The 23,164-nt window shown below is 43.2% G+C and overlaps 1 protein-coding gene and 1 long non-coding RNA gene across 2 annotated transcripts in view; one reads left to right on the top strand and one right to left on the bottom strand.

The window, feature by feature from the left end:
- Positions 1-23,164, bottom strand: part of MARCHF10 (membrane associated ring-CH-type finger 10) — an 85,609-nt gene that overhangs the window by 57,382 nt on the left and 5,063 nt on the right. Inside the window, exon 2 of the mRNA XM_082373815.1 lies at positions 17,894-18,013. Within this exon, the coding sequence (XP_082229941.1) occupies positions 17,894-18,013 (120 nt within the window). The remainder of the gene's footprint in view (positions 1-17,893; positions 18,014-23,164) is intronic.
- LOC309619087 overlaps positions 18,109-23,164 on the top strand; it is a 68,712-nt gene continuing 63,656 nt past the window's right edge. Inside the window, exon 1 of the long non-coding RNA XR_014238751.1 lies at positions 18,109-20,070. This is a non-coding gene — a long non-coding RNA (uncharacterized lncRNA). The remainder of the gene's footprint in view (positions 20,071-23,164) is intronic.

Below are 23,164 nucleotides of genomic sequence, written 5' to 3'. Positions count from 1 at the left end.
ACATAGTGTAAAGATCAGGACATGACTTGCTCTGAATAGGAAAACAGGCAAAGAGTAGTGTCAGGCTGGTGCCAGAGAAAGACGGTGTGTTTATTACATTTGAGAGAAAACGTTCTCACGAGATCATGAAAGAGAATGATCAAGGCTGTGAACCTCGACACGTAAACAGTGACAACATGGGAAGGGTGACCAAGGAAGTGTGGCTGCAAATGAGTATCTTCAGAGTGCTGTCCCCAAAGTCCACATTCATATTGTGCCTCAAACACAAAAAAATTGCCTTTGGGAATTAAGGGCAGCTTGTATAAATAGCATTCTGCACAGGATGGGAACCTTTATGGATTGAAGAAATATAAAGTTAGCGTGTCCTCCACAGAGTGCTGTTGTATCACAAAGCTGGCTAAACATTCTCTCTTCTAGAAAAAACTAAGGGCAGCAAAGTTCTTCCCATGTTCAGGACAATTTTGAGCTTACCAGGATTGTAAACTTGCACAAAAATACAGACTGGATTAGTAATTTGGGGGCCGGGTTTGGACTCAGGTACCACTCACCTGAATCCAACTGCTGCTTAACCCCATTTGTGTCTCCCCACCTGGAGACGTAGCTCCCAGGTGGGGCTGGGCAAGACCAGGCTCAGCAGTAGAAGCCCTTGCTTTCCACTTTGCCACAAGAAGCTTTTGGGAGTTGGCTGGGCTGCCATGTGCATAAATTTCATGGGCAGTTGTCTGTACCAATGAATTCTGTAGAGAACTCCCTCCTACCTGCCACCTTCTCTCTGATTCTCATGCCAGCAAGTTGGAATGACCCAGCCTGAGACGCTGGTCTGAGAGCACCAGTGGCCTCAGTGGTTAAAGTCTTCATAATGTTTGATCACCACTGGGGCTGCTCTCTGAAGGAGAGGCACGTGGGACTTTAGTAGAACTTGCTTCCTGATTACAAGCCATCCCACTAGGGAAGGTCCTCTGGGTGAAACAGAGCTGCAAGCTACTGAAATGGCAAACATGACATGTTTTATGACACTTGCTAGTATTTCTTAAAATGCAAATGAATCCTTCGTGTGCTGCAGAAATCTTGGTTGGTTTACATGGGTGGTGATGATACGTTTTCATGCTTTGGGGGACAAGTATGTGTAGTAGTCTCTGAAATGGAGTTCTGTGTGGTGGGCTGTGGGTAAGGAAGTGGCATGTGGCCAGGAAATTGTTGGATGTAAAAAATTTGAGCACTAAGGTCTACGTAGTGCTTAGTAGCACATTGAGACTGCCCTCCGTTGGGTATTTTTCAGGAGTGGTTTTGCTACAATGTATTTCTCCTTCATTCTTTATTTGAATTCATATTCTCCTTCTAGTTGAGAGGAACATTTGAAGAACATGAAAGACTTGGCCATTAAATGGAGGTCATCCATGAAAATACCTCCTACTCAAAATAATAGGTCATAAAACATGGGAATTAATTGAAAAGCATCATATGCATCTACTGTGTCTTCAACCCCATATAAAGACAAGATACTTGCAATGGGAGAGACACAATTTATACCGTACTAGAAAATGCGAAACGAAGTTTAATTAAGTGATAAATTGGGTGGCACCAATTCTAAATTTCAAAGGAACTCACAGCAAAAAAGTGAGAAGTCAAGGGAGGCTTCATGAAGGGGATGGTGTTTTCTAGGATCTCAAGGAGCAGTAGGGACCAGCTTAGGCTGGAGGCAGCATGGGAGCCAAGGTATGGATGGAGTGACACCCACGGCGTGATTCTCAGGCAGCAAGGCACATGGCCAGAGCAGAGGGTATGAGAAGGAGAGGTGAGAGACAAAGTTGGCTGGCAAGCTGGGGTCAGATTGTGGGGGGCTCTGAGAGTCAAGCAAAGGATTGAGAGTTAATGTGATGGAGAATAGGGTCCAACTGAAGGTTTGTGAGAAGAAAAATGCTTAATGTGGTACTTAAGATTAGCTTGTATGCTTCTTTCAGAGGAAAAAAACAAAGCATCTTTTTGTAGTTTCAATGGCTTATTTTTGTAAAGTGTAAGTCTTTTCTTTATTGCAAAAAAAAATGCATGTTCATAATGGAAAACTAAAGACAAAGAGAGAAATTTTAAAGCATTCAAAACTCTATTAACCTTGAAATGAAAACTGCAAATAGCTTGGTCTGTGTTCTTTCAGACCCCCCCCCCTTTTTTTAAACATCTTTATTGGAGTATAATTGCTTTACAATGTTGTGTTAGTTTCTGCTGTATAACAAATGAGTGTGATGGAGACTACTAGCTTTCCACTGAAATCCCTTCTCAAGTGATATGAGCTACAGCTGGATGTGGCCGCCCACCTTGAACTGAATGACTCAGTTTCTGCTGCAACTAGGGGTGGCCTCAGGAGGAAAGTCTCACCAGTGGAGTGGGAGCACAGTTGACGTGTACAGCCTGCTTCAGAGATAACCTCTGGCCCTGCTTCTCAGCTGGAAAGTCAGCAACTTTGAAAGTCATGTGTTGAAGACAATAGAACCATCATTGGCCTGAATCCCTGTAAGTCCTAGTGGAGGAGAGCTGCCTGCGGATCACCTGGGCCATCACAGGTGCAAGAAATAAATTCTTTCTTGATTGAATCATCATATTTTTGGTCCCTTTGTTATAGCAGCTGACATTACTCTTGCACATATATTTATGCATCTGTATAAATATTGTTTTTTTAACAAAAATAGAATTGAGCCACACATACGTTGTCACTTAACAATACATTGCGTCAATAGATACCTTTCTATAATTTTGTCAACCTTATTTTGAAAAATTTCAAATCAATGGAGAAGTTGAGAGAATAGTACAAATAACATCCATTACCCTTTACCTTGCCAATTGGCTTTCTCTCCCTCTCCCCCCTCCCTCCCTCTCTCTAGACTTCATAATACTTTACCCCTAAATACTTCAATATGCATCTCCTATCAAAACGGACATTCTCCTACAAAGCCACAATACCATTATCTTACCCAAGAGAATTTAATAGTTCCATAACATTATCTATTATGTAGAGCATATTCAAACCAAACTGTCCCAAAAATGTCTTTTTAGCTGTGTGTCTTGATCTATGACCCAATCAAGATACACCCACTGCACGCAGTTATTATGTCTCTTTTGTTCTCGGCCCTTTTTGTCTTTTCATGATTTTTACTCTTTGGAAGAGTTCCAGCCTCATAGAAGGTCGTACGTTCTGAATTTGATGGCTTTCTCATAATAAAATTCAGGTTAATCATTTTGGGTTAGAATATTCCATAAGTGGTGTGGTATCCCTCTTTATAACATCACCTCAGTGCCTAACAATGCTGTTTGGTCTCTAGGGTAAGGTGGTGACTGCCAGATTTTTCCACTATAAAAGTACATTTTTCCCTTTTGTAATTAGTCAGAAATCTGTGAGACGATTCTTTGACACTAAATACCCTATTCATGATACATTTTACCCAATGATTTAGCATCTTTTGATGTGCTTTGCCTGAATTGATAATTACATCAAGGTAGCAAAATGATGATTTTTCTATTTCTATCCTTTCTTCTACAATTATTAGCTGGCATTCTTCTCTAAAGAAGAACTTTCCTTTCCTCCCTTCTTATTTGTTTGTTTGCCTCTTTGTTTGCTATCATCATCATTGTGGTTTCAAGGACACATTTTATTCAATTATCTCATCACATTTTTTGAGGCTCAAATCGTCCCAAAATTGGTGAATGGGAGTTCATTCAAGTTTGCTCTGACTTGAGTCTCCGAGCACTTCTACGCTTTATGGCACAATAAAATTTCATAGCCTCACCTTGTACTTTACCTGGCTCAGACCTAGAATCAGCTATTTTCCCAGTAAGCTCTGGTTCCTTTTAGTTTAGAAGCTACTTAGAAATCAGTATCTTCATGCTGTGTGTGTTCATTGCTCCTAGAGGGACATTGTTCCTAAGTCCTTTCAATGGAATTAATTAGAAATACATATTTAACACTAATACATATTTAGTGGAAGGCATTTTCCCTTCCTTTCTTTTGTTTTATATTTGTATCTTTTTTCTCCTATATTTAAAATCTTTATTCCTTAATTATATTAATATATGTATTCATTTGTTTTAATCTGTAATGAACATGAAATAATTTCAGAATCACAGTACAAATGTACTCTAAGAATAAACCCATTAAGTAAACTTTATTCTTTCTTGGCAGTTCTCTTTGTCTTTACAATATATTCCTATTGTATGGCTCTGTCATAATTACTTTTGTTGGTCATTTAGGTTGCTTCCAACTTTTTCTATGATAAATAATGCTACGATGAATATTCTTATATATTTATGCACATCATCAATTATTTCTTTAAGTTCCCAAAGTGGGAATTTATATTAGTAGATTAACAGCATCACGAAGATTTACAATATTTTGTTCCCAAATTGTCCTCCAGAAACACTGTACCAATTTACATTTCCAGAGGTACATGAGAATGCCAATTTCTACATAACTTTTCCAACTACATATTATCTTTTTAAAAGCGACTTTGTCATTTTGGGGAAAGACTATCATTTTAATCTGTAACTTGTATGTAATTTTAATTTAATTATTATTATTTTTTGGTCATGCCATGTGGCATGCAGGATAGTTCCCCAACCAGTGATCGAACCCGTGCCCGCTGCAGTGTAAGTGTGGAGTCTTAACCACTGGACCGCCAGGGAAGTCCCCTAATTTAATTATTAAGTAGGTTCATTTATTTAGCTCATCTATTTAGAATCTATATTCCACCAATTTCTAAAAAGTTACTTAAAAGTTGAACTGAAAACAGTGTAAAGAAATAGAAAAAGAAAAGGCAAAGCTAATTTATGGTGAAAATACCCAGAACAGTGGTTGCCTCTGAGAGGGACAGAGGCAGGAATTGACTGGAAAGGGTCATGGGGTGATGGAAATACGAAACATGGTTACATGCATTTATCAAAACTCGTTTAAAAAAATGAATTTTGATACATTTAAATAAAGGAACTGCATGGACAGCCATCAGAAGATAGGGCCAGAGGTTTCTTTGCCGGGGGCGTGGGCGCAGCTGGGGAAAACCTCCCTGAGGAAGTGACCTGAGCTGAGATCTGAGGCCTGGTGGGAAGGCAGGCCGAGTGCTTCAAGAAAAGGGAACAGCATGTGCAAAGCCTCCTAGCAGGAGGTGGCCTGGCACGAAAGAGGACCCAAAGCCAGTGTGGTTGAAGCATAGAGCAGTAAGGAAGGCCAGATCCCACAGGGCCTTGTTGGCTACATGATGGGTGTTGGTCCCCATTCTAAAGGCCACAGAACACCATGGAAGGGGTTTGAGCGGCCAATAGAGTGATCTGGGTTCCACTTGTCAAATCACCTGTGGTAGAGAAAGCGGGATTTGGGGGCAGGAGCGGGAGTTGTGAAGACCTGTTCGGGGGCCTTTGCAGTAACTTAACTGGGTGATAGCAGAGACGAACACACCGATGGATTAAAATGATAAGTAAAATGGATGGGACTCGGTGATGAATAAGACGGTAAGGAGGAAAGTGTCAGATTCTGATGATACTGCGCAAAAGGAAGAACAGGGACTTCCCTGGTGGTCCAGTGGTTGAGACTCCACGCTTCCACTGCAGGGGGCGCGGGTTTGATCCCTGGTCAGGGAACTAAGATCCTGCATACCATGCGGCTCGGCCAGAAAAAAAAAAAAAAAAAAAAAAAAAAAGGACTGGGCCTATTAAGTTTGAGACATCCAAGTAGAAATTATTTAGAAAACTATTGGCTATTTAGATCTGGAGATCAAAAGCGAGGTTTGGGTTAGAAACGCAGATTTGGGAGTCATAGGCAGGTAACATCTTGGGCAGGTAACCTGAGGAGAATAGGGCAGGGTTTCTTGGGGGTGGGACATGAATATGGATTGGAAAAAAAATTTTGCATCTTTATTTCCACTAACCTCTTATTGAAATCTAAGCACATCTTTCATTTACTAATACAGGCAACAAACCACAGTAGTATTAGCAGTACCTGTGATTTGTCACCAATCGAAATCACAGGTATTTTCACATTTCATTAAATTCGTTGCAGATGTCTCAAAATACCCTTTACGCCCATCACTCGTTATTTCATGTGTTAAAAAAGAAGCACATATATTACTGAGTCACAGATTTCTAAAAATATCTTGATGATTATTTCAAGGACTGTGGTTTCCTTTGAAATCCTGTGCATCTTATTTTATGCATTTGAAAATATTATTGTGAGAAGAGGATCCAGAGGGGTCATCTGTATTGCCTAAGAGCCCTGTGATACAAAACCAGGATAAACCCCCAGGTGTAGAGTGAGAAGAGAAGCAAGCTGGGAGGAATCCCAGGACTCAGCGCCGAGGTGGAGGAGGAAGAGGAGGAGGAGGAGAAGCCAGGAGAACGTGGCTTCGCAGAAGCGTGGGGACGCAGCGTTTTGCGGAGAATGGAGTGGCCAGGCGAGCTAAAGCTGCTGAGGGGTGGAGCACGGTGAGGACTGCAAGAGACGCCCTGCATCATAGACGTGGAAGGCATCCGACGAAGAGCCGTTTCTGTGGAATGACGTGTGCGGCAGCCAGATTGCAGTGGGTTGCGTTGTGAGTAGGAGGTGGGGAAACTGAGTCAGTCAGCGTAAATGATTCTTCTGAGAACTTTGTGAGGGAGAAGCAGTAAGTGGAGGGGATGGGGGCTCAAGGAAGGTCTCTTCTGTTGTTTTCTTAAGATTTTTTTTTTTTTTAATTTTTAAAAATTTATTTATTTATTTATTTATTTTTGGGTGTGTTGGGTCTTCGTTTCTGTGCGAGGGCTTTCTCTAGTTGTGGCAAGTGGGGGCCACTCTTCATCGCGGTGCGCGGGCCTCTCACTGTCACGGCCTCTCTTGTTGGGAGCACAGGCTCCAGACGCGCAGGCTCAGCCATTGTGGCTCACGGGCCCAGTCGCTCCGTTGTATGTGGGATCCTCCCAGACCAGGGCTCGAACCCGTGTCCCCTGCATTGGCAGGCAGATTCTCAACCACTGCACCACCAGGGAAGCCCAAGATTTTTGATAGGAGACCTTGGGTCATGATTAAATGCTGATGGGAAGGGAAGGCTCTGGTACAGAGTTGGAGACGCGGGAACAGAAGGGACGATGGATGGAGTGAGGGTCCTGAGCAGAGATGGAAGGGTTGGTAACTGGGTGGGAATGAGGGGAGGGTGGTGCAGAAGGAAGGGGGTGGACGGGTTGGGCAGCAGAGAGCTGAGGGAGCTTCCATGTGAGGACCACTGTGGAGTGGGGTGGAAGAGAGGAGGGGTTGGGGAAAGGGAAGAAGGCTTGAAGTGGAAGGGACAGTTGACCAGGGAAACTGGGCAGCATCGAAGAGTTGCAGGAGGTTAGTGACTGTGACCTTCCAGGGGCACCATTTTTCAAGGTTGGGTGATTTTTTTTCCGGCAGTCGCCAGTGGTATGGGTGCAGACCCAGAGACCGTGGATGGGCAGGATTTTGCCAGAGAGGTGTGGCAACAAAACAGAGGGCAAGGGAAGTGTTAAAGAGGATCAAGCACAGAACATAGGCTGCTTGGGAAGGGAAAGTTGGCACAGAGGGGGCAATGAGAGCACAAAGGGAGAGGAACCAAGGGACCAGAGGTTATTCATTACTATATCCCCATACCACCCAACACAGTGTCTTGGACACCAGTGATTTATAATTCCTTAACAAATAAAGCAATTGTTGTTGTCAACAAAAGAAGATTTTAGGGTGAAATGCTGTATTTATAGGTTATGTTTAATGCGAGTATGCCCCTGAATAATCATGTCTCGCAACTGACTGAAAAAATTTAAAAGTTTGATATCTGAATTTTAATAGGTTTTTAACAAGTTTCTTAGTTTTAAAAAGCAATTAGAACCTTTTTTTTTTAAGTAGGGGATTTTAATAAGATGTTGTAAACTGAAATATACAGCACTACATAAAATGCGAAAAAAGCCACTTTATCATAATCTTCGCTCATGCAATTTCTGAGCTGCTGAGTCTAATTAACACAGGGAACTCTTGGGGTCAGGGGTCAACATTGCTCGGCACCGGCGATTTCACTGAGCTGGGATAACAATTGGTGTTTGTCTCACTGGGCCCAGTGGCAGAATCACCCCGTGGAAGGATTGACTCTAGGCTGTCCTGCTTATCTGTTCAAAAGGCAGGACGACATTCTGGAAGCAGCTGCAATTTAAACTGACAGTTGCCCCATTTTCCTGCCATGCCCTATTTTTAAATTACCTAGTGGAACTCAGGCAAAGCACAGAAACGGAGGAGAAATGAAGCACTGCTGGCTTTGCCCAGACCAATTATCATTCGTTTGTGCCATTTACTGCTGTGAAAGGCTTCTAGGACCCTGGTTTGCCCAGGGGCCTGCACCCCAGGTCTTCCAATTACTCTATAATATGATCACAAAGGAAACCTTCAGTTCAGTCTGGTGAGTTACCTGGCGGAACATTCAAGCACACCAAGATGACCTCTTATAAAGTACGAGTGAGTCCTGGGTCGACTTTGGGCTGTTCTGAGTTTCCTCTGTCCACGGAGAGCTGCTTATGTCTTTGTGTTCTTGCCCACCTGTGACAAAAGGAACTTACCCAGAGCTTTAAAGAAGCCACCTGTCGCTTTGCGGAGTGGCAGACCAGGAAAGGAACGTTCTCTTTAGCTGCTTACTCTGGCCGCCACCAATGAGGAGGTTTCCATATGGTTGATTGCGGTTTCAATCTTCAGACCCAAACTGGCCATTGCTCGTTGGCGGTCTCAGCAAACCACTCTCTTCTTGATGATTTCAAGCCAGGCCAGGGTCCACCACTCCTGATAACGGTACCCACTTTCTTCTCTCGCTCGGGGCGGAGTCCTGCTCTGACGGTTGTGGCTACACTGCTATGATTTCAACATGTGCACGTTCCTAAAACATTCCTGTGACTGACAGTCATCAAACATTCATGGAGCTCCTAGTGTGTGGTGGAAAAAAGAGCAACTAAGCCCGTGTGCCACAACTACTGAGCCTGCGCTCTAGAGCCCACGAACCACAACTACTGAGCCCGTGCGCCACAACTACGGAAGCCTGTGCGCCTAGAGCCCGTGCTCCGCAACAAGAGAAGCCACCGCAACGAGAAGCCCGCGCAACACAACTAGAGAAAGCCCGCACGCAGCAACGAAGACCTAACACAGCCAAAAATAAATAAATAAAAATTAAAAAAAAAACTTTCTAACAACTAGTGTGTCTAAAACTGCAATGGGTGACTAGACTAAATGTCCTTCAAGGTCCCTGTCCTGTGCTGTGAACCTATGATTTAAAAAAAAACAAAAAAATGTGTTCTTCATCTACACCATCTACACGCTCCTGCCCGTGCACATGCGGGCCGTGGTACTCAGCGGGGTTCTCCTGTCTGCCCCTCACCTGGCCATCGCCCTGCGCACCAACGCCCGGTACCGGTTCCTGCTCAAGCAGTTCTAGAGGCTGGAAGTCCAAGATCAAGGTGCCAGCAGATTTGGTTTCTGGAAGAGTCTGGAAGTGAGTCCTGAAGAATGAAGTCTCAGAGAGCTGTTGGTGGGGAGGTGACCTGCCCAACAAGACAGCGGGTCCTGGAGAATGCCACCCTCTGAGGGACAACATCATCTCTGCTTCCGGGCCCCCTGCACCATCTCTTCCTTCCTTCTGTCCCTCCATCTCCCTTGCCCTGTGCCCTCCCTGGGCACCTCACCTGGGTCCTGCCTTATAACCTCCTGCCCCAAAGGGCAGACAAAGGGTGGGGCCTTTGTCTCAGATTTTTTTAATATGAAACATGGCAAAGTAGAGAGAATAATAATGAGCTCCTATATACCCATTGTTCAGATTTGAAAATTAGCATGATTTTTCCCACATTTACTTCATTTATTCTTTTTTCCTCTTGCTGAAATCTATTAAAGCAAATTCCAACCATCAAAAAAGAGCAATAACCAGTGCCTGCTCCTGAGTGGCTCCCAGCCTAAGGACGAGACAGACAGGGAGACGTAGCCTAAGACGGGCTTGAGCCCAGACGGTGTTATGGGGAATACTAAGGAGGGACAAGAACAAAGCCACCTGACCCCCAGGAGCAGCTCTGGAAGCTCTTCCCAGAGGAAGTGTCCTCAGAGTTGAGGGTCAGGCCATCCAGGGCCTTGAGGGCCATCAGGGCCATCAAACACTTTGCTAAGGTGTTTGAACTTGATCCCAAAGACATGGGGAACTACTAGAGAGCTTTTAATAGAGGAGCGACATGATCCAGTTTGCTTCTAGACGGATCCACTCATAATGCTGCCAGGGAAACTGGCCGGAAGGGGTGAGGTGAAGGCAAAACGATCAGGAAAATGGCTCCTACAATAATCCAGGCAAAAAAAAAAAAAAGACAGGGCCCTGCAAAGGGAGGTGCTGGTGGATAGAGTCAAGAGAGAGGAGGGAAGACAGTCTAACTCTGGTGTCTGACGGCTGTAAAGTGTGAGAGCAGGAGGAGGAGTCTAAGATAATTTCCAGAATTCCGGCCTGGGCAGAAGTGAATTCAGGAAGAAGAACCAATCTGAGGGGAGAAGACAATGCATTCAGCCTCTTGAGTCTGAGGCGGTGGTGGGACACGCCAAGGAGGACAGACCAACAGCTAAAATGGAAAACAGACTCCACCAAAAATTCCCGACAAACCATGGGCTGCACTTTCTGTCTCCCTGACATCCGTGTTGGGCTCGAGATGCTGGGTGTGGAGCTGCACCGTGACTCAGGTGCACCTCGAGGGCGCGGAATCTGCGCTAGAGTCGAGGGGGCGGCGGTGACCACACCTGGCCAGGTGTTAGGGATGACTCACAGCCTCCCAGGTGAGGCCCCCGGCAGTCAGAGCCAGCATGTACGTGTGTGACCTGCCTCATTTTCACACGGGCCCGGGGCCAGAACGATGGGAGGCCCGGCCCACGGGGAGTCTGACAATGGACAGGTAGAAGTTAGAGAAAATTAAAAGCGTGAGTCACAGAACGCATATGCCATGTGCTAAGCTGGCTGCTTCTGTGACACCATCAAGGGTGTTGGTAGGTTGACACTGACAGGTTAATGGGAGAACAAACAGCTCCCCAAGAGCGGTTTGAAAGAGGAGAAGCTGCAGGTTTCACAGGCAGGAGAGGCTGAAGAGACAGGTAATGAAAGGAGACATGCAAATATACCCAAGTTGGAGGAAAACACCAAATGCACAGCGAGCCAGCCTTTGCGGACACCTGACTCAGCAACGGAGAGCAAACGTTTGCAAGGAGCCTCGGTGGGCAAAAGCATTGTAGTGTGGAGTATGCAAGGACGGTTTCTGGGAAACAAAACCCCTTGCTGGCCCACGGGATCTTGTCTTGTTTCATCTTTTGGACTTCACCATAGTCAGAAGCAGTGCTGTCCTATAGAATTTTCTTCAATGTTGGAAATGTCTTATGTGGCAGCCATGGGCCACATGTGGCTCCTGAGCCTGGAACTGCATTTAAAATTTTATTTTAATTAAATAGTCCCACATGGTTAGTGGCCACTGTATTGGACAGCACAGTTTTAGGCTTTTGCTGCCCTCATGTATGAATGCACATTCTGACTTTTTAAGCCACTGCAGATTACTTGAAGAAGCTTTATTCTTCATTTCAACCTCCAACGTTTGTGTGGATGATCATGAACAAAACAATTAAAATGTTTATGTTGGGTAACCGCCTTCACACTTAAGCTTACCTTGCCTTCTGGGAGATTCAGGTGATCTCATGGATATAAACATCCTGCTGAGCCAGGCCTGGGGCAGAGCCGGCTGCTGCTGGTGTCAGGTTACCCACCTTCTTCCAGTGTAACGCTGGGTCCTGGTGACCTGGAGTCTAAACATGTAGCCGCTCGGTTGCTGATTGTCGGTGAAAGGACGACAATCCTATTCCTATTATCGGAGCAAACGGTGCTCTTGAAAAACTGAGGGCTGGTCCCCACCTTCTTTGCCAAATATAGTGACAACATGTCCTCAGTCCTTGAGATTTGTGCTCTTGGAAGTGGCCCATCCAGCAAGGATGCAGGATCTTGGAAGATGAGAAGGGGCCATGATGACTTTCTTCATTGAAGGTTGTCGTCCCCCAAGTCCTGGGCTAATCAGTTTCATCATTTTCTCTGGGGAAATTGGGGGTCCTGACCCTTCTCTGTGAAGTCTTTTTTTTTTTTTTATTCAATTTCTTTTTAAAAATTTTTTTATTTTTGAACTTATTTTTATTATGTAATTTTGGCTGCATTGGATCTTCATTGCTGTGTGCGGGCTTTCTTTAGTTGCGGCGAGCGAGGGCTACTCTTCGTTGCGGTGCACGGGCTTCTCATCGCGGTGGCTTCTCTTGTTGCGGAGCGTGGGCTCTAGGCTCAGGGGCTTCAGTAGTTGTGGCACGCGGGCTCTAGAGCGCAGGGCTCAGTAGTTGTGGTGCACGGGCTTAGTTGCTCTGCAGCATGTGGGTTATTCCCAGACCAGGGATCGAACCTGTGTCCCCTGTATTGGCAGGTGGATTCTTAACCACTGCACCACCAGGGAAGTCCCCTCTGTGAAGTTTTGAAAGGTCAAAATATCCTGGTACCCCTGGCACCACAGCAGGCTCCTCTGGGCCAGCAGTGTCCCGGGGACACTGTTTCCTGTTCATACTGAGAGACTGCTTTGCTTTTTAATGCACTAAATCATCCAAGGTGTAGTTGGTTCTGCAGAGCTGCTGTTTATTTCCCTGTTAAATTCTAATTTGATTAAACAGCTCACAAGGTTGTAGGTAACTTTGAAAAGGGTGTGAAATTAAGTTGCTACGTTAGGTTAGCTCTTAGAAATGTGGCCTGAGATGGGGCTGAGAGGAAAGAAGGTATTCTAGAAGCCTCAGGAGCTGCTCCTCTATCGATAAGTGTTGGAGCATCATTTGCAAGCATAGCTGGACACCAAGGCAACTTATAATGAATCTAATGTTAGTATGACACTTGAGCATCTCACGCGTTCTCACAATGATCCTATGAGATAATAGCATAATAACAAGGATCTCCTTGATGGGAAATTGAAGTACTTAGAAGTAAAGTGCTTTGTCTGAATTCACACTGTAATGAGGGACAGAGCAGGCCCTTGATGATAAGTGTTCTTTGTACTGTGTCACACAACTAACTTAAATGTATTTAAGAGATGCTGCTTTACTATTATTTTTTTTGTAATTTTTAAAACTTGAAGTACAGTTGATTTACAATGTATTAATTTCTGCTGTGCAGCGAAGTGATTCAGTTATACATATATATATTCTTTTTTTATATTCTTTTCCATTATGGTTTATCATATGATATTGAATATAGTTCCCTGTGCTATACAGTAGGACCTTGTTGTTAATCCATTCTATTTTGTGTGTGTGTGTGTGTGTGTGTGTGTGTGTGTGTGTGTGCATGCTTTTGTAGGGGTTTTTTTGTGTGTATGTTTTTACTAATGATTTTATTTTTTTTTTAACTTTTTATTTTATATTGGAGTATAGTTGATTAACAATGTTGTGAGAGTTTTGGGTGTACAGCAAAGTGATTTAGTTATACATATACATGTATCTATTCTTTTTCAAATCTTTTTCCCATTTAGGTTGTTACATAATATTGAGCAGTAGGTTATACAGTAGATCCCTGTGTTATACAGTAGGTCCTTGTTGGTTATCCATTTAAAATATAGCAGTGTGTATATCCATTCTATTTATAAAAGCTTACATCAGCTAACCCCAACCTCCCACTCCATCCCTCCCCCAAGCCCCTCCCCCTTGGTAACCACAAGTCTGTTCTTTATGTCCCTGAGTCTGTTTCTATTTCAGTTCATTTGTGTCATATTTTAGATTCCATGTATAAGTGATATCATATGGTATTTGTCTTTCTCTTTCTGACTTACTTCACTTACTATGATAATCTCTAGTTGCATCCATCTTGCTGCAAATGGCATTATTTCATTCTTTTTTATAGCTGAGTAATAGTCCATTGTATATATGTACCACATCTTCGTTATCCATTCATCTGTCGATGGACATTTAGGTTGTTTCCCTGTCTTGGCTATTGTGAATAGTGCTACTATGGACATAGGGGTGCGTGTATCTTTTTGAGTTATAGTTTTGTCTGGATATATGCCCAGGAGTGGGATTGCTGGATCATATGGTTATTCTATTTTTAGTTTTATGAGGAACATCCATAGTGTTCTGCGTAGTGGCTGCACCAACTTACATTCCCACCAACAACGTATATAGGAGGGTTCCCTTTTCTAGGAGGTGCTGCTTTAAAGAACCCCTCAGCACAGGCTTGGTAGTGAACACAATCTCTGCATAACCAACGGTTAAAGCCACGGGTCGGAGTGAGGAGGTTGTGCCATAAGGGAGGGGCTACCATGTTAACTGTGCATTTATCTGGGGATCTGCCCACCTCCAGACAGGTGTTTAGAAATGGTATCTTGATACTGGATCTATTACTTGATGGTAAATGCCTCACTTTTTCCAGGCCCATCAGCATTGTGATGGTCTAAGACTGGGTTAAGGAATGAACAAGTGATGGAAGTTTTAATACAAGTGTCAAAATTTGGTGGTAGCATGCTTCACATCATGATTGTACAGTGGAAAAATTTCCGTGGATTAAGCAATCCACTCTCACACAACCCACTCAATCAGGGAATGAACTTGCCTTCTCAAATCAGGGATAAAATGTTCTTTTGAGTTTTCAGCCACAGCAATTTCTAGAAGGAAATTACTCAGGGAAACGTTCCCTAGGTAAGAGGGCTTGGGTTGGGTTTACACTGTCTCATTGGACTGTATCTTTCTCCTGCCACTTTCTGATTGACCGACGATCTTTTGCAGCTCTAGTGCCTGATGTGACATTCCATACGCTAAGCTCTGGAAATTGCATCAGTCTGGCCTGGGTTCTCCTTTGGGAGGTGCTAGCATTCTTTTTTTTTTTTTTTTTTTAATATTTATTTATTTATTTGGCTGCACCGGGTCTTAGTTGCGGCATGCGGGCTCTTTTTTTTTTTTTTTAATTTTTATTTATTTATTTATTTATTTATTTTTTGGCTGTGTTGGGTCTTCGTTTCTGTGCGAGGTCTTTCTCTAGTTGCGGCAAGCGGGGGCCACTCTTCATCACGGTGCGCGGGTCTCTCACTGTCGCAGCCTCTCTTGTTGCGGAGCACAAGCTCCAGACGCACAGGCTCAGTAGTTGTGGCTCATGGGCCTAGTTGCTCTGCAGCATGTGGGATCTTCCCAGACCAGGGCTCGAACCCGTGTCCCCTGCATTGGCAGGCAGATTCTCAACCACTGTGCCACCAGGGAAGCCCGGCATGCGGCCTCTTATTTGCGGCATGCGGGATCTGGTTCCCTGGCCAGAGATCGAACCCGGGCCCCCTGCATTGGGAGCACAGAGTCTTAACCACTGGACCACCAGGGAAGTCCTGGTGCCAGCATTCTTATCCTGGGAAACTAGCTCTAGGATCTCCCTGGCCTTGGGGACCCCGTAGAAAGAGGTTTCATAAATTCTGCATTCCCTCAGGATTTGATATAGAGCAGGGCAGCCCCAGTTTATGAAGGTTTAAGAACAACCAGATTTTCACAGAATTTGGGTGGGGGTCCAAACCTGGGAGGAGAAATCTTCAAACTAGCCCATGATTGTGGGAGTTGAAGATTTTTCGGCTCTGGTTTGGATGTCATGAGGGCTCTCTGGCTTCACTTGTACCAGGCAAAAGTCAAAGGATTGAGTGAGGAGGGATTGGAATGATAAGCACACAGTCCTGATGGCTGTTGACAAGGATGCATTCCATGACACTTCCCCTCACCCTGACCTTCCTGCACTTTTGTATCCAGAGGCAAATCCTCCAGTATTCCCCAAAGAATATCTGTAATACAGGGAGCAAAGCAGAGGTGAAATTCACTGTGGAAAATTCGGATCTTGTCACTCTTCTTGATAGAGAAGGTGCAACTTGAAGTTACTTGTACAGTCAATACCCAAACCCTTGGGATAGCATCATCTGGAAAAAATCGAGCGTATCAAGTAATGTTGTTCCAAGTTCTCCGACAAACTGAGGTGCAGTGACATAAAGCAAACATGAAAAATCCTCTTCGCGTGCTTTAGAAATTGCCAGTTTTATGCACTTTACCACATATTTTTGTCTTTATTTCATAATTACTTTTATATGTACAGCTGCATCCTTTTTTAGATGTGGTCTGAGTGTTTTGCAATGATGCCTTAAAGAATTAGTAATTTGTATAGCATGAAGAAGGGAACTACAGGAATCTGTCACCAGTTTGTCCCCTAAACACAGTTTGTGGAGAGGAACATGCATGAGTGTTGCCGTGTGAAATGGCCAAGACTCTGCATGTGAGTCTTTGCATGAAAATAGAAGAACCCAGCTGCCCATTTGTTTAGTAATTCCAAACTAGGAAGATGGCTACATGCTACCGTTTGACTGAAATTACATTTTTTTTCATCTGTCCTTGATTTTTGTTTCTGAGTGCAAAACTGCGAGAATTTATCTTAATGCTAAAAATGTGTTGTTCGAGCCAAACTAGATTTAAGTTTTGGATTAATCTCACTCCCTAAGTTTAATCAGCAGCAGGCATTATATTTAGTCCTTGGCTAACATGAAAAGATGCAGGCAATGTGTTCTTCTCAGTGCTGCCGATATTGTGAGATAGTCTCTTTCACCTTCAGGCTTTAGGTGGAATATTTTATTGTGTGATTTTATGTTCCTTAATAGGGAGTATAGATCTCTCCCAGGGATACATCCATAAACATCAATCACTGATGTTTTTAAGGTGTCCTTCGAACATTAAATAACCACCATGTGAACATCCTAGATTAAAGAAGAAACCCCAACAAGAACTTGATTGATATCAGGTATCCAGGATCTATCTTGGGGATCCACACCACTGATAGAAAAGAGAGTCCATCCTCTAGAGTATATTTCAGGCATAAAACATTAAATGAGAATTGATAAAAGGCATATTACTCATCTTAATTTGCTATACTAACAACCGGTGTTGAATGCAGCTTGCGGTATTCAGTGCTTACATAGGATAAGTAAAACCCTTACACAGATAAGATCTTAAACATGAAATATGATCATATAGCTCAGTGGTTCAGAGCACCCTCTCAGGGGTCAGACTGCCTGGAAAGGAAGCTCTACTCCACCACATACTGGATGTGAAATCTTAGGTAAAGTTTCTTAACTTTTCTAGGGCTCAGTTTTCCCATCTGTAAAATGAGGCAAATATATAGAGATTTATGAGAATTAAATAAGTTAATAGGTATAAAGCGCCTAGCACGGTACTGGAACATTGTAATCACTCAAGTAATGGTAACTACTACTACTGTAATCATCATTTTCATATTGCTACCATATCATACTGATCTTATTATTTATTATTATAATCCAGACAAAAATATTTGAACAATTTCTAGTTATTACATGACGCAATTATTACTGCATTTTACTCTATTTGAAATAAAAACTACACTAAGCAATGCAATGGGTAAGACTATAAGCCTACATATATATATATATATATATATATATATATATATATATATGTCTATATTAATATAGACAGATCAAGTAGGCATAGATATAGGTATATAGATATATTATGATGCAGTGCCTTAGAAGGCCTGGTGCTTCCGACTCTTAAAATCAAAGAATTGCAGCATTTCTGATTTGGGTGGTACCTCAGAGACCATCTCCATTGGTCTACAGGAGAGAAGAGTGAGGCCCAACCAGGGTGAAGAGGGAAGGTCACACAGCAGAGGAGGAGCAGGGGCGGCAGGGGTGGTACCCAGGACAAGAGCTCCTGCCCCTGCAACATCTCCTTTTTGGGCTGGATTTTTCCTAAGTCAGTTACACACACACACACACACACACACACACACTGCAGCAAAAGAATGTCTCCCAGCATTCTAAGTACCTGTTTGGAAGATGACCCACTTGAAAACCGGGATCTCTCAAAATTTGTCTCTTGCCCCCCAAATTGATCTCGTTTCTTCCCATTTGGGTCTCTTCTGTATTCCTGTCGTCTCAGACAAGCCTGCAGAACAAAAAAAAGATGTTTCTTTGGTTTAGGTCCACAACTAGCTTTGATAACTTTATGCTTAATTCCTATTGTGAAGAACATGCAGTGCAGGTGTCCATCTCTAAGTGTTCATCAATACATTTTACCAGGTGTGAAGACACTCACCCAGGCATCACTCCCTCCTCCCTTTGCCCAAAATGCCAGGTCAAAAATATTAGCCACTGCCTTAATAAATGCAAACAACAGACATACTAAGAGGCATTTTATCAAGTACTTACCCAACAATTGCCTTCTTAAGGAAGTACCCAATACACTGCATTTACTTCTCTTTCTGTTCTCATTCTCTCTTTTTTAAATTGAAGTATAGTTGATTTACAATGTTGTGTTAGTTTCAGGTGTACAGCAAAGTAATTCAGTTATACAAACATATATATGTGTGTAGGTATATACATATTCTTTTTCAGATTCTTTGCCCATATAGGTTATTACAAAATATTGAATATAGTCCCCTGTGCTATATAGTAGGTCCTTGTTGGTTATCTATTTTATATATAGTTGAGTGTATATGTTAATCCCAAACTCCTAATTTATCCCTCCCCCCTTTCCCCTTTGATAACCATAAGTTTGTTTTCTATGTCTGTGGGTCTGTTTCTGTATTGTATATAAGTTTATTGGTATCTTTTTTTAGATTCCACATATCAGTGATATCATGCTATTTGTCTTTCTCTATCTGGCTTAATTCACTTTCTTTCCTTTTTTTTTTTAAATATTTATGTATTTATTTGGTTGCACTGGGTCTTAGTTATGGCTCCTTAGCTGCAGCTCGCTGGCTTCTTAGTTGTGGCATGTGAACTTTTAGTTGTGGCATGCATGTGGGATCTAGTTCCCCGACCAGGGATCGAACCCGGGCCCCCTGCACTGGGAGTGTGGAGTCCTATCCACTGTGCCACCAGGGAAGTCCCTGGCTTAATTCACTTTCAACTGATATTTCAAATACTCCAAAATAGCAAAACTTCTTGCAGCATTTCTATAGATCCAATGACTGAACTCACCTTTGTCCTGCCAGGGCTAAATTGTCCACTGTAAAGAAATACAGTGCAAAGACAGACACTATTGTTCTAAACCAGGCCTGACATCTCCCTCTTCCTGCCTGTGTTGGGTAAGGAAAGATTCCTTCTCCATCTTTTTCCCTCTGTTAGAAAATGCATCTCCTTCCTTGATGTAGAAGGACTTGCCAGAATTTCATGGCCAAGGAGAAAGCCAATATTCTGCTACAAGGTTAAGAGTAGAAATGACCTGATATTAATAAAACATTTACCACTTGGACTTGGGAACAGTGAATCAGTTACCTGCAGCGAGTAGAATCCTGGATTCCCAAGAGAAAGGTGCTGTTTCACCCCACCTTGCTTGGAAAGGGAGAGCACTCCAAAATGGTGGGTTTTTTTTTTTCCCCCTTGGGTTTATTTTCAAAAACGATGCCGTATAGACAGCAACCCATTTTAATAATCCTGGATAGTGTTTGTTTTAATAAATAAGAAGTCCCCCCTGCCCAATACTGAATAGTAGTAACTATAATAAATAAGTTACACAGACACCAAATAATAGAATAAACCAAGGTAAAACTAAAGAGAGTCAGCTGGAGAGTTTAATGGAGTTCAACTAAATATGGGGCTCTTTTTTCTTATTCCTTTACGATGACTTCAGATTGGAGCTCCCTGTTGAGGGGGGAACTCTGGCCTGGAGTATTGTTTCCTAGAGCCACAGATGTCTCTGTTATCCTAACCCACTTGTATTAAAGGCACGAGAAGAAAACGCTGATGGGCTGAAAGTGGAGGAGACTGTGTTAGCTATTGCACGCAGGACCGAGGCAGATTTGGTGGGATGAACAGAATTCCTGTGGGCGGAGTGTTTTTTGAAACTTCTCTCCAAGAATGCATGCAACTTAAGTATTTCTTTACCAAAAGGGGAGGAGGAATAGAATGGTTTGCAACCGTTGAAAACAAAAATGTTTTTCCCCTCTGATTCCTTATCCTTCCTCTCACAGAGGACCAGGAGAAGAAACCAGTGGCAAGGTAGGTACTTACTAATTTTTATCTTGAAACAGCCAAGCAATCTTTCCGTGTAAATCAAACGTTAGCCCTCTCCAAGTTATTGCTTCGCTGAGAAGGAACACGGTCACGAGCCAAGTTCAGACTTCCAGTCCTAGAAACAGCAAGAACTTAGCCATACCTCCCCCCACACCCCCGTCAGGGGCTAGTTTTCTTGTTATTTGTAAATGTGGATGATTTTTTTGTTGTTTTTGATGCTGATGTTGTTTCTGCTTGGAGGGTCCTGAAGGGACAGGGGCAGAGGCGCGTGAAATCCATAGGGTGGGGAGAAGGAACAGATTTGTAATTCATCATCACCAGGGGCTCCCCTTACTCTGGAACTTTATTTCCCTTTCAATTTCACGTGTCTGGAGCTAGATTGCTATAAATAAGTTTTTGTTCATGTGACAAAACTGGCCGAGTCTTGAAACGGGAGACTTCAAGTAACTTCTTCTTTTCTTCCTTCTGCGGAGAATCGGGGCTTCCTCCTTTCGCGTCACACCCCCTCGCCCCCCAGGCCCATCCCTCTGACTGCAGCGCTCGCGGTCAGGCTGCCTTCTGTACAGAAGCTACCACTGTGGGGCAGAACACAGAACGTGCATCTGTGCCTGTGGGGGCTGACATGGGTTTTGTGACTCACCGTAACTCAATACGGGGAAACACGACAAACCACAGCTCTGCCACTTTCTAGCACTGTGACCTTGGGCAGGCTGACTAACTCCATGGATTCTTGCTTCCCTCATCTGTGAGAGGGAGATGTCTCTGTGCTGCAAGGTTGCTGGGAGAGCAGGAGGCACTGTTGGTAATATGCTTAGCAGAGTGACTGGCTCGCGGTGAGCGTTCAATAAAACTGTTCAATAAAACTCATCATCATGACCATCACCATCACCATCACCACCACCATCATCATCATCAATCATCATCATCAGCAGGCTTTAAGTGTTGCTTCCAATCCCATTTCTTGGTTTACTCCTTTTTCTAAAGTCAGCCTTTGCTAAATAATGTGATTCTGATCTTGGTTGTGGAAGAAAAAAGACTTGAAGTTCATCCTTGTTTTTCTGAAGGCCTTCAGGCCTGCAGGCCTGAAGTTCATCCTTGATTTTCTCCCCTGGAAGTAGATAGAGGTCTGTTTCCTAAGACTTCCCGTTCCCCGGGCAGCCAACTGAGGGAGCTCCTGCTCCCAGTCACGCAGGGTCCCTCTGCAAACTGCTTTTTCTTCAGAATTACAGCTTTCTGAACCCACAGGGATGCTCAAAGTTTCTTTTGTTCCCTTTATTACCAGCCCCATTCTTTTAGTCATCGTCTGGGCTCCTGGTACCTTAAGAAGCCATGCACCACAGGGACACTTCCCAGCCTCATGGTTCTGGCCTAAAAAGCATTGTAGCATCGACATATATACACTACCGAATGTAAAATAGATGGCTAGTGGGAAGCAGCCGCATAGCACAGGGAGATCAGCTCGGTGCTTTGTGATGACCTAGAGGGGTGGGATAGGGAGGGTGGGAGGGAGGCTCAAGAGGGAGGGGATGTGGGGACATATGTATGCATATGGCTGATTCACTTTGGTGTATGAGAGAAACTAACACAGTATTGTGAAGCAATTATACTCCATAAAGATAAAAAAAAAACACATTGTAACTATGACCCAACTCTACCTCTTCATCAGCAGTGGCCTCTGTCAAAGTTATTGTTACTTGAACTCTGTGAGTGTTTTGGGAAGTGGGACTTGCCTTCAGTTGCTTCTTTTTTTGTTGTTGTTTTTATGATCCAACATGCCTAACTCAGAGTTTGGGGTTTTAATTATCACTGGGGACATTATCGAAGTTCATTAGTTTTAAGAGGTTAAGAAACCAAAGGTGTAAAAGCAGTTTGACATGATATTCCCCTCGACTGAGTTTATTTTTCTGTCTGTGAAGAGCAGAGAAACACACGTCACAGGTCCCTCCCCATGACTCCTACGGGAGGGAAAGTTGAATTATATCCATTCCCTCAACCCCCTGAGTGGACAGTCCCCAAACTCTCGCCACCTGTTATAGTCACACATCACATCCTTGAACAAGTTTATATCATCATATTAGTTGTTTGATCTGCACTTGAAAGAATCAGAATGAATAAGTGACATAAAATAAAACCCATTTGAATACATTTGATAGTCTAGAAAATCATCCTGAAACTCCAAGTGTAATCTTTCTCTCTAGCTTTCAGTGGACATTAATGGCTAAATTTTGCCACAAGTTACATAAACACATTTGACGGAAAGAAAGGGAAAAAAAGCTATGCAGCATGAACACTCTTGAAGACATATAGCCAAATTCTAAGATGTCATATAATTATGTACTAGTTACCAGATTCTGAAATAGCATGTAATATGCCAAATAAATATCTCCTCTTGTTTTTTTCAAACGGGTCCCACCCAACCACCAAAAGGAGTAGCATCAAAATAATTCAGGGTGGGTTTAACCTTCCTCTCCTGCCACTAGCAGACAGACCTATAAAGTCACTGCTAATTTGGTACATACCAACCCATAGCATATTTTAGGCTATAGCAGGAATAGTGTATACAGGAGGTTTCTAAGGGCCTCAATTTGAGCCAGTTCATTAAAGGCAAGTCCAACACAGGAAGGCATATGTGGCAAATGTCTATGATTTGGGAGTCATATCTGGTTAGTAGGTCTTACACTATTTGTACACCCTGAACTAGGGCATCCCTTGCCCATTGCTGGGCTGCTCGTGAAAGCTGGGATTTCCACGAGTGACCGGCCAAGCTCATCAATGGCCCAAGGTTTCAATATCCCTTCAGTGCAAACTCTACCTTAGTAAATTATCTAAATACACAAAGGTCGTATATGGACCAAGTTACTGAGGGGTCATTAAAGCCATGCAATTGATTCGTAAACCCCAACTTTAAATCTTTTCTGGAACAAGGCAAGGGACGGAGTCAATAATATAACTCATCGCTGTTCCCGTCAAAGTAATAGTTTCTGTGGGTTTCTATATACTTAATTCGACAATCCTCAGAACATATTAAAGACAACCATATTTATTTTTGCAGACCTTGTGGTGAGTGGTTTTGAAAATG

This window comes from Balaenoptera borealis (genome assembly GCF_965194805.1).
Source record: "Balaenoptera borealis genome assembly, chromosome: 20".
Lineage (NCBI taxonomy): Eukaryota > Metazoa > Chordata > Mammalia > Artiodactyla > Balaenopteridae > Balaenoptera > Balaenoptera borealis.
This window is presented reverse-complemented; position numbering and strand designations above follow the sequence as displayed.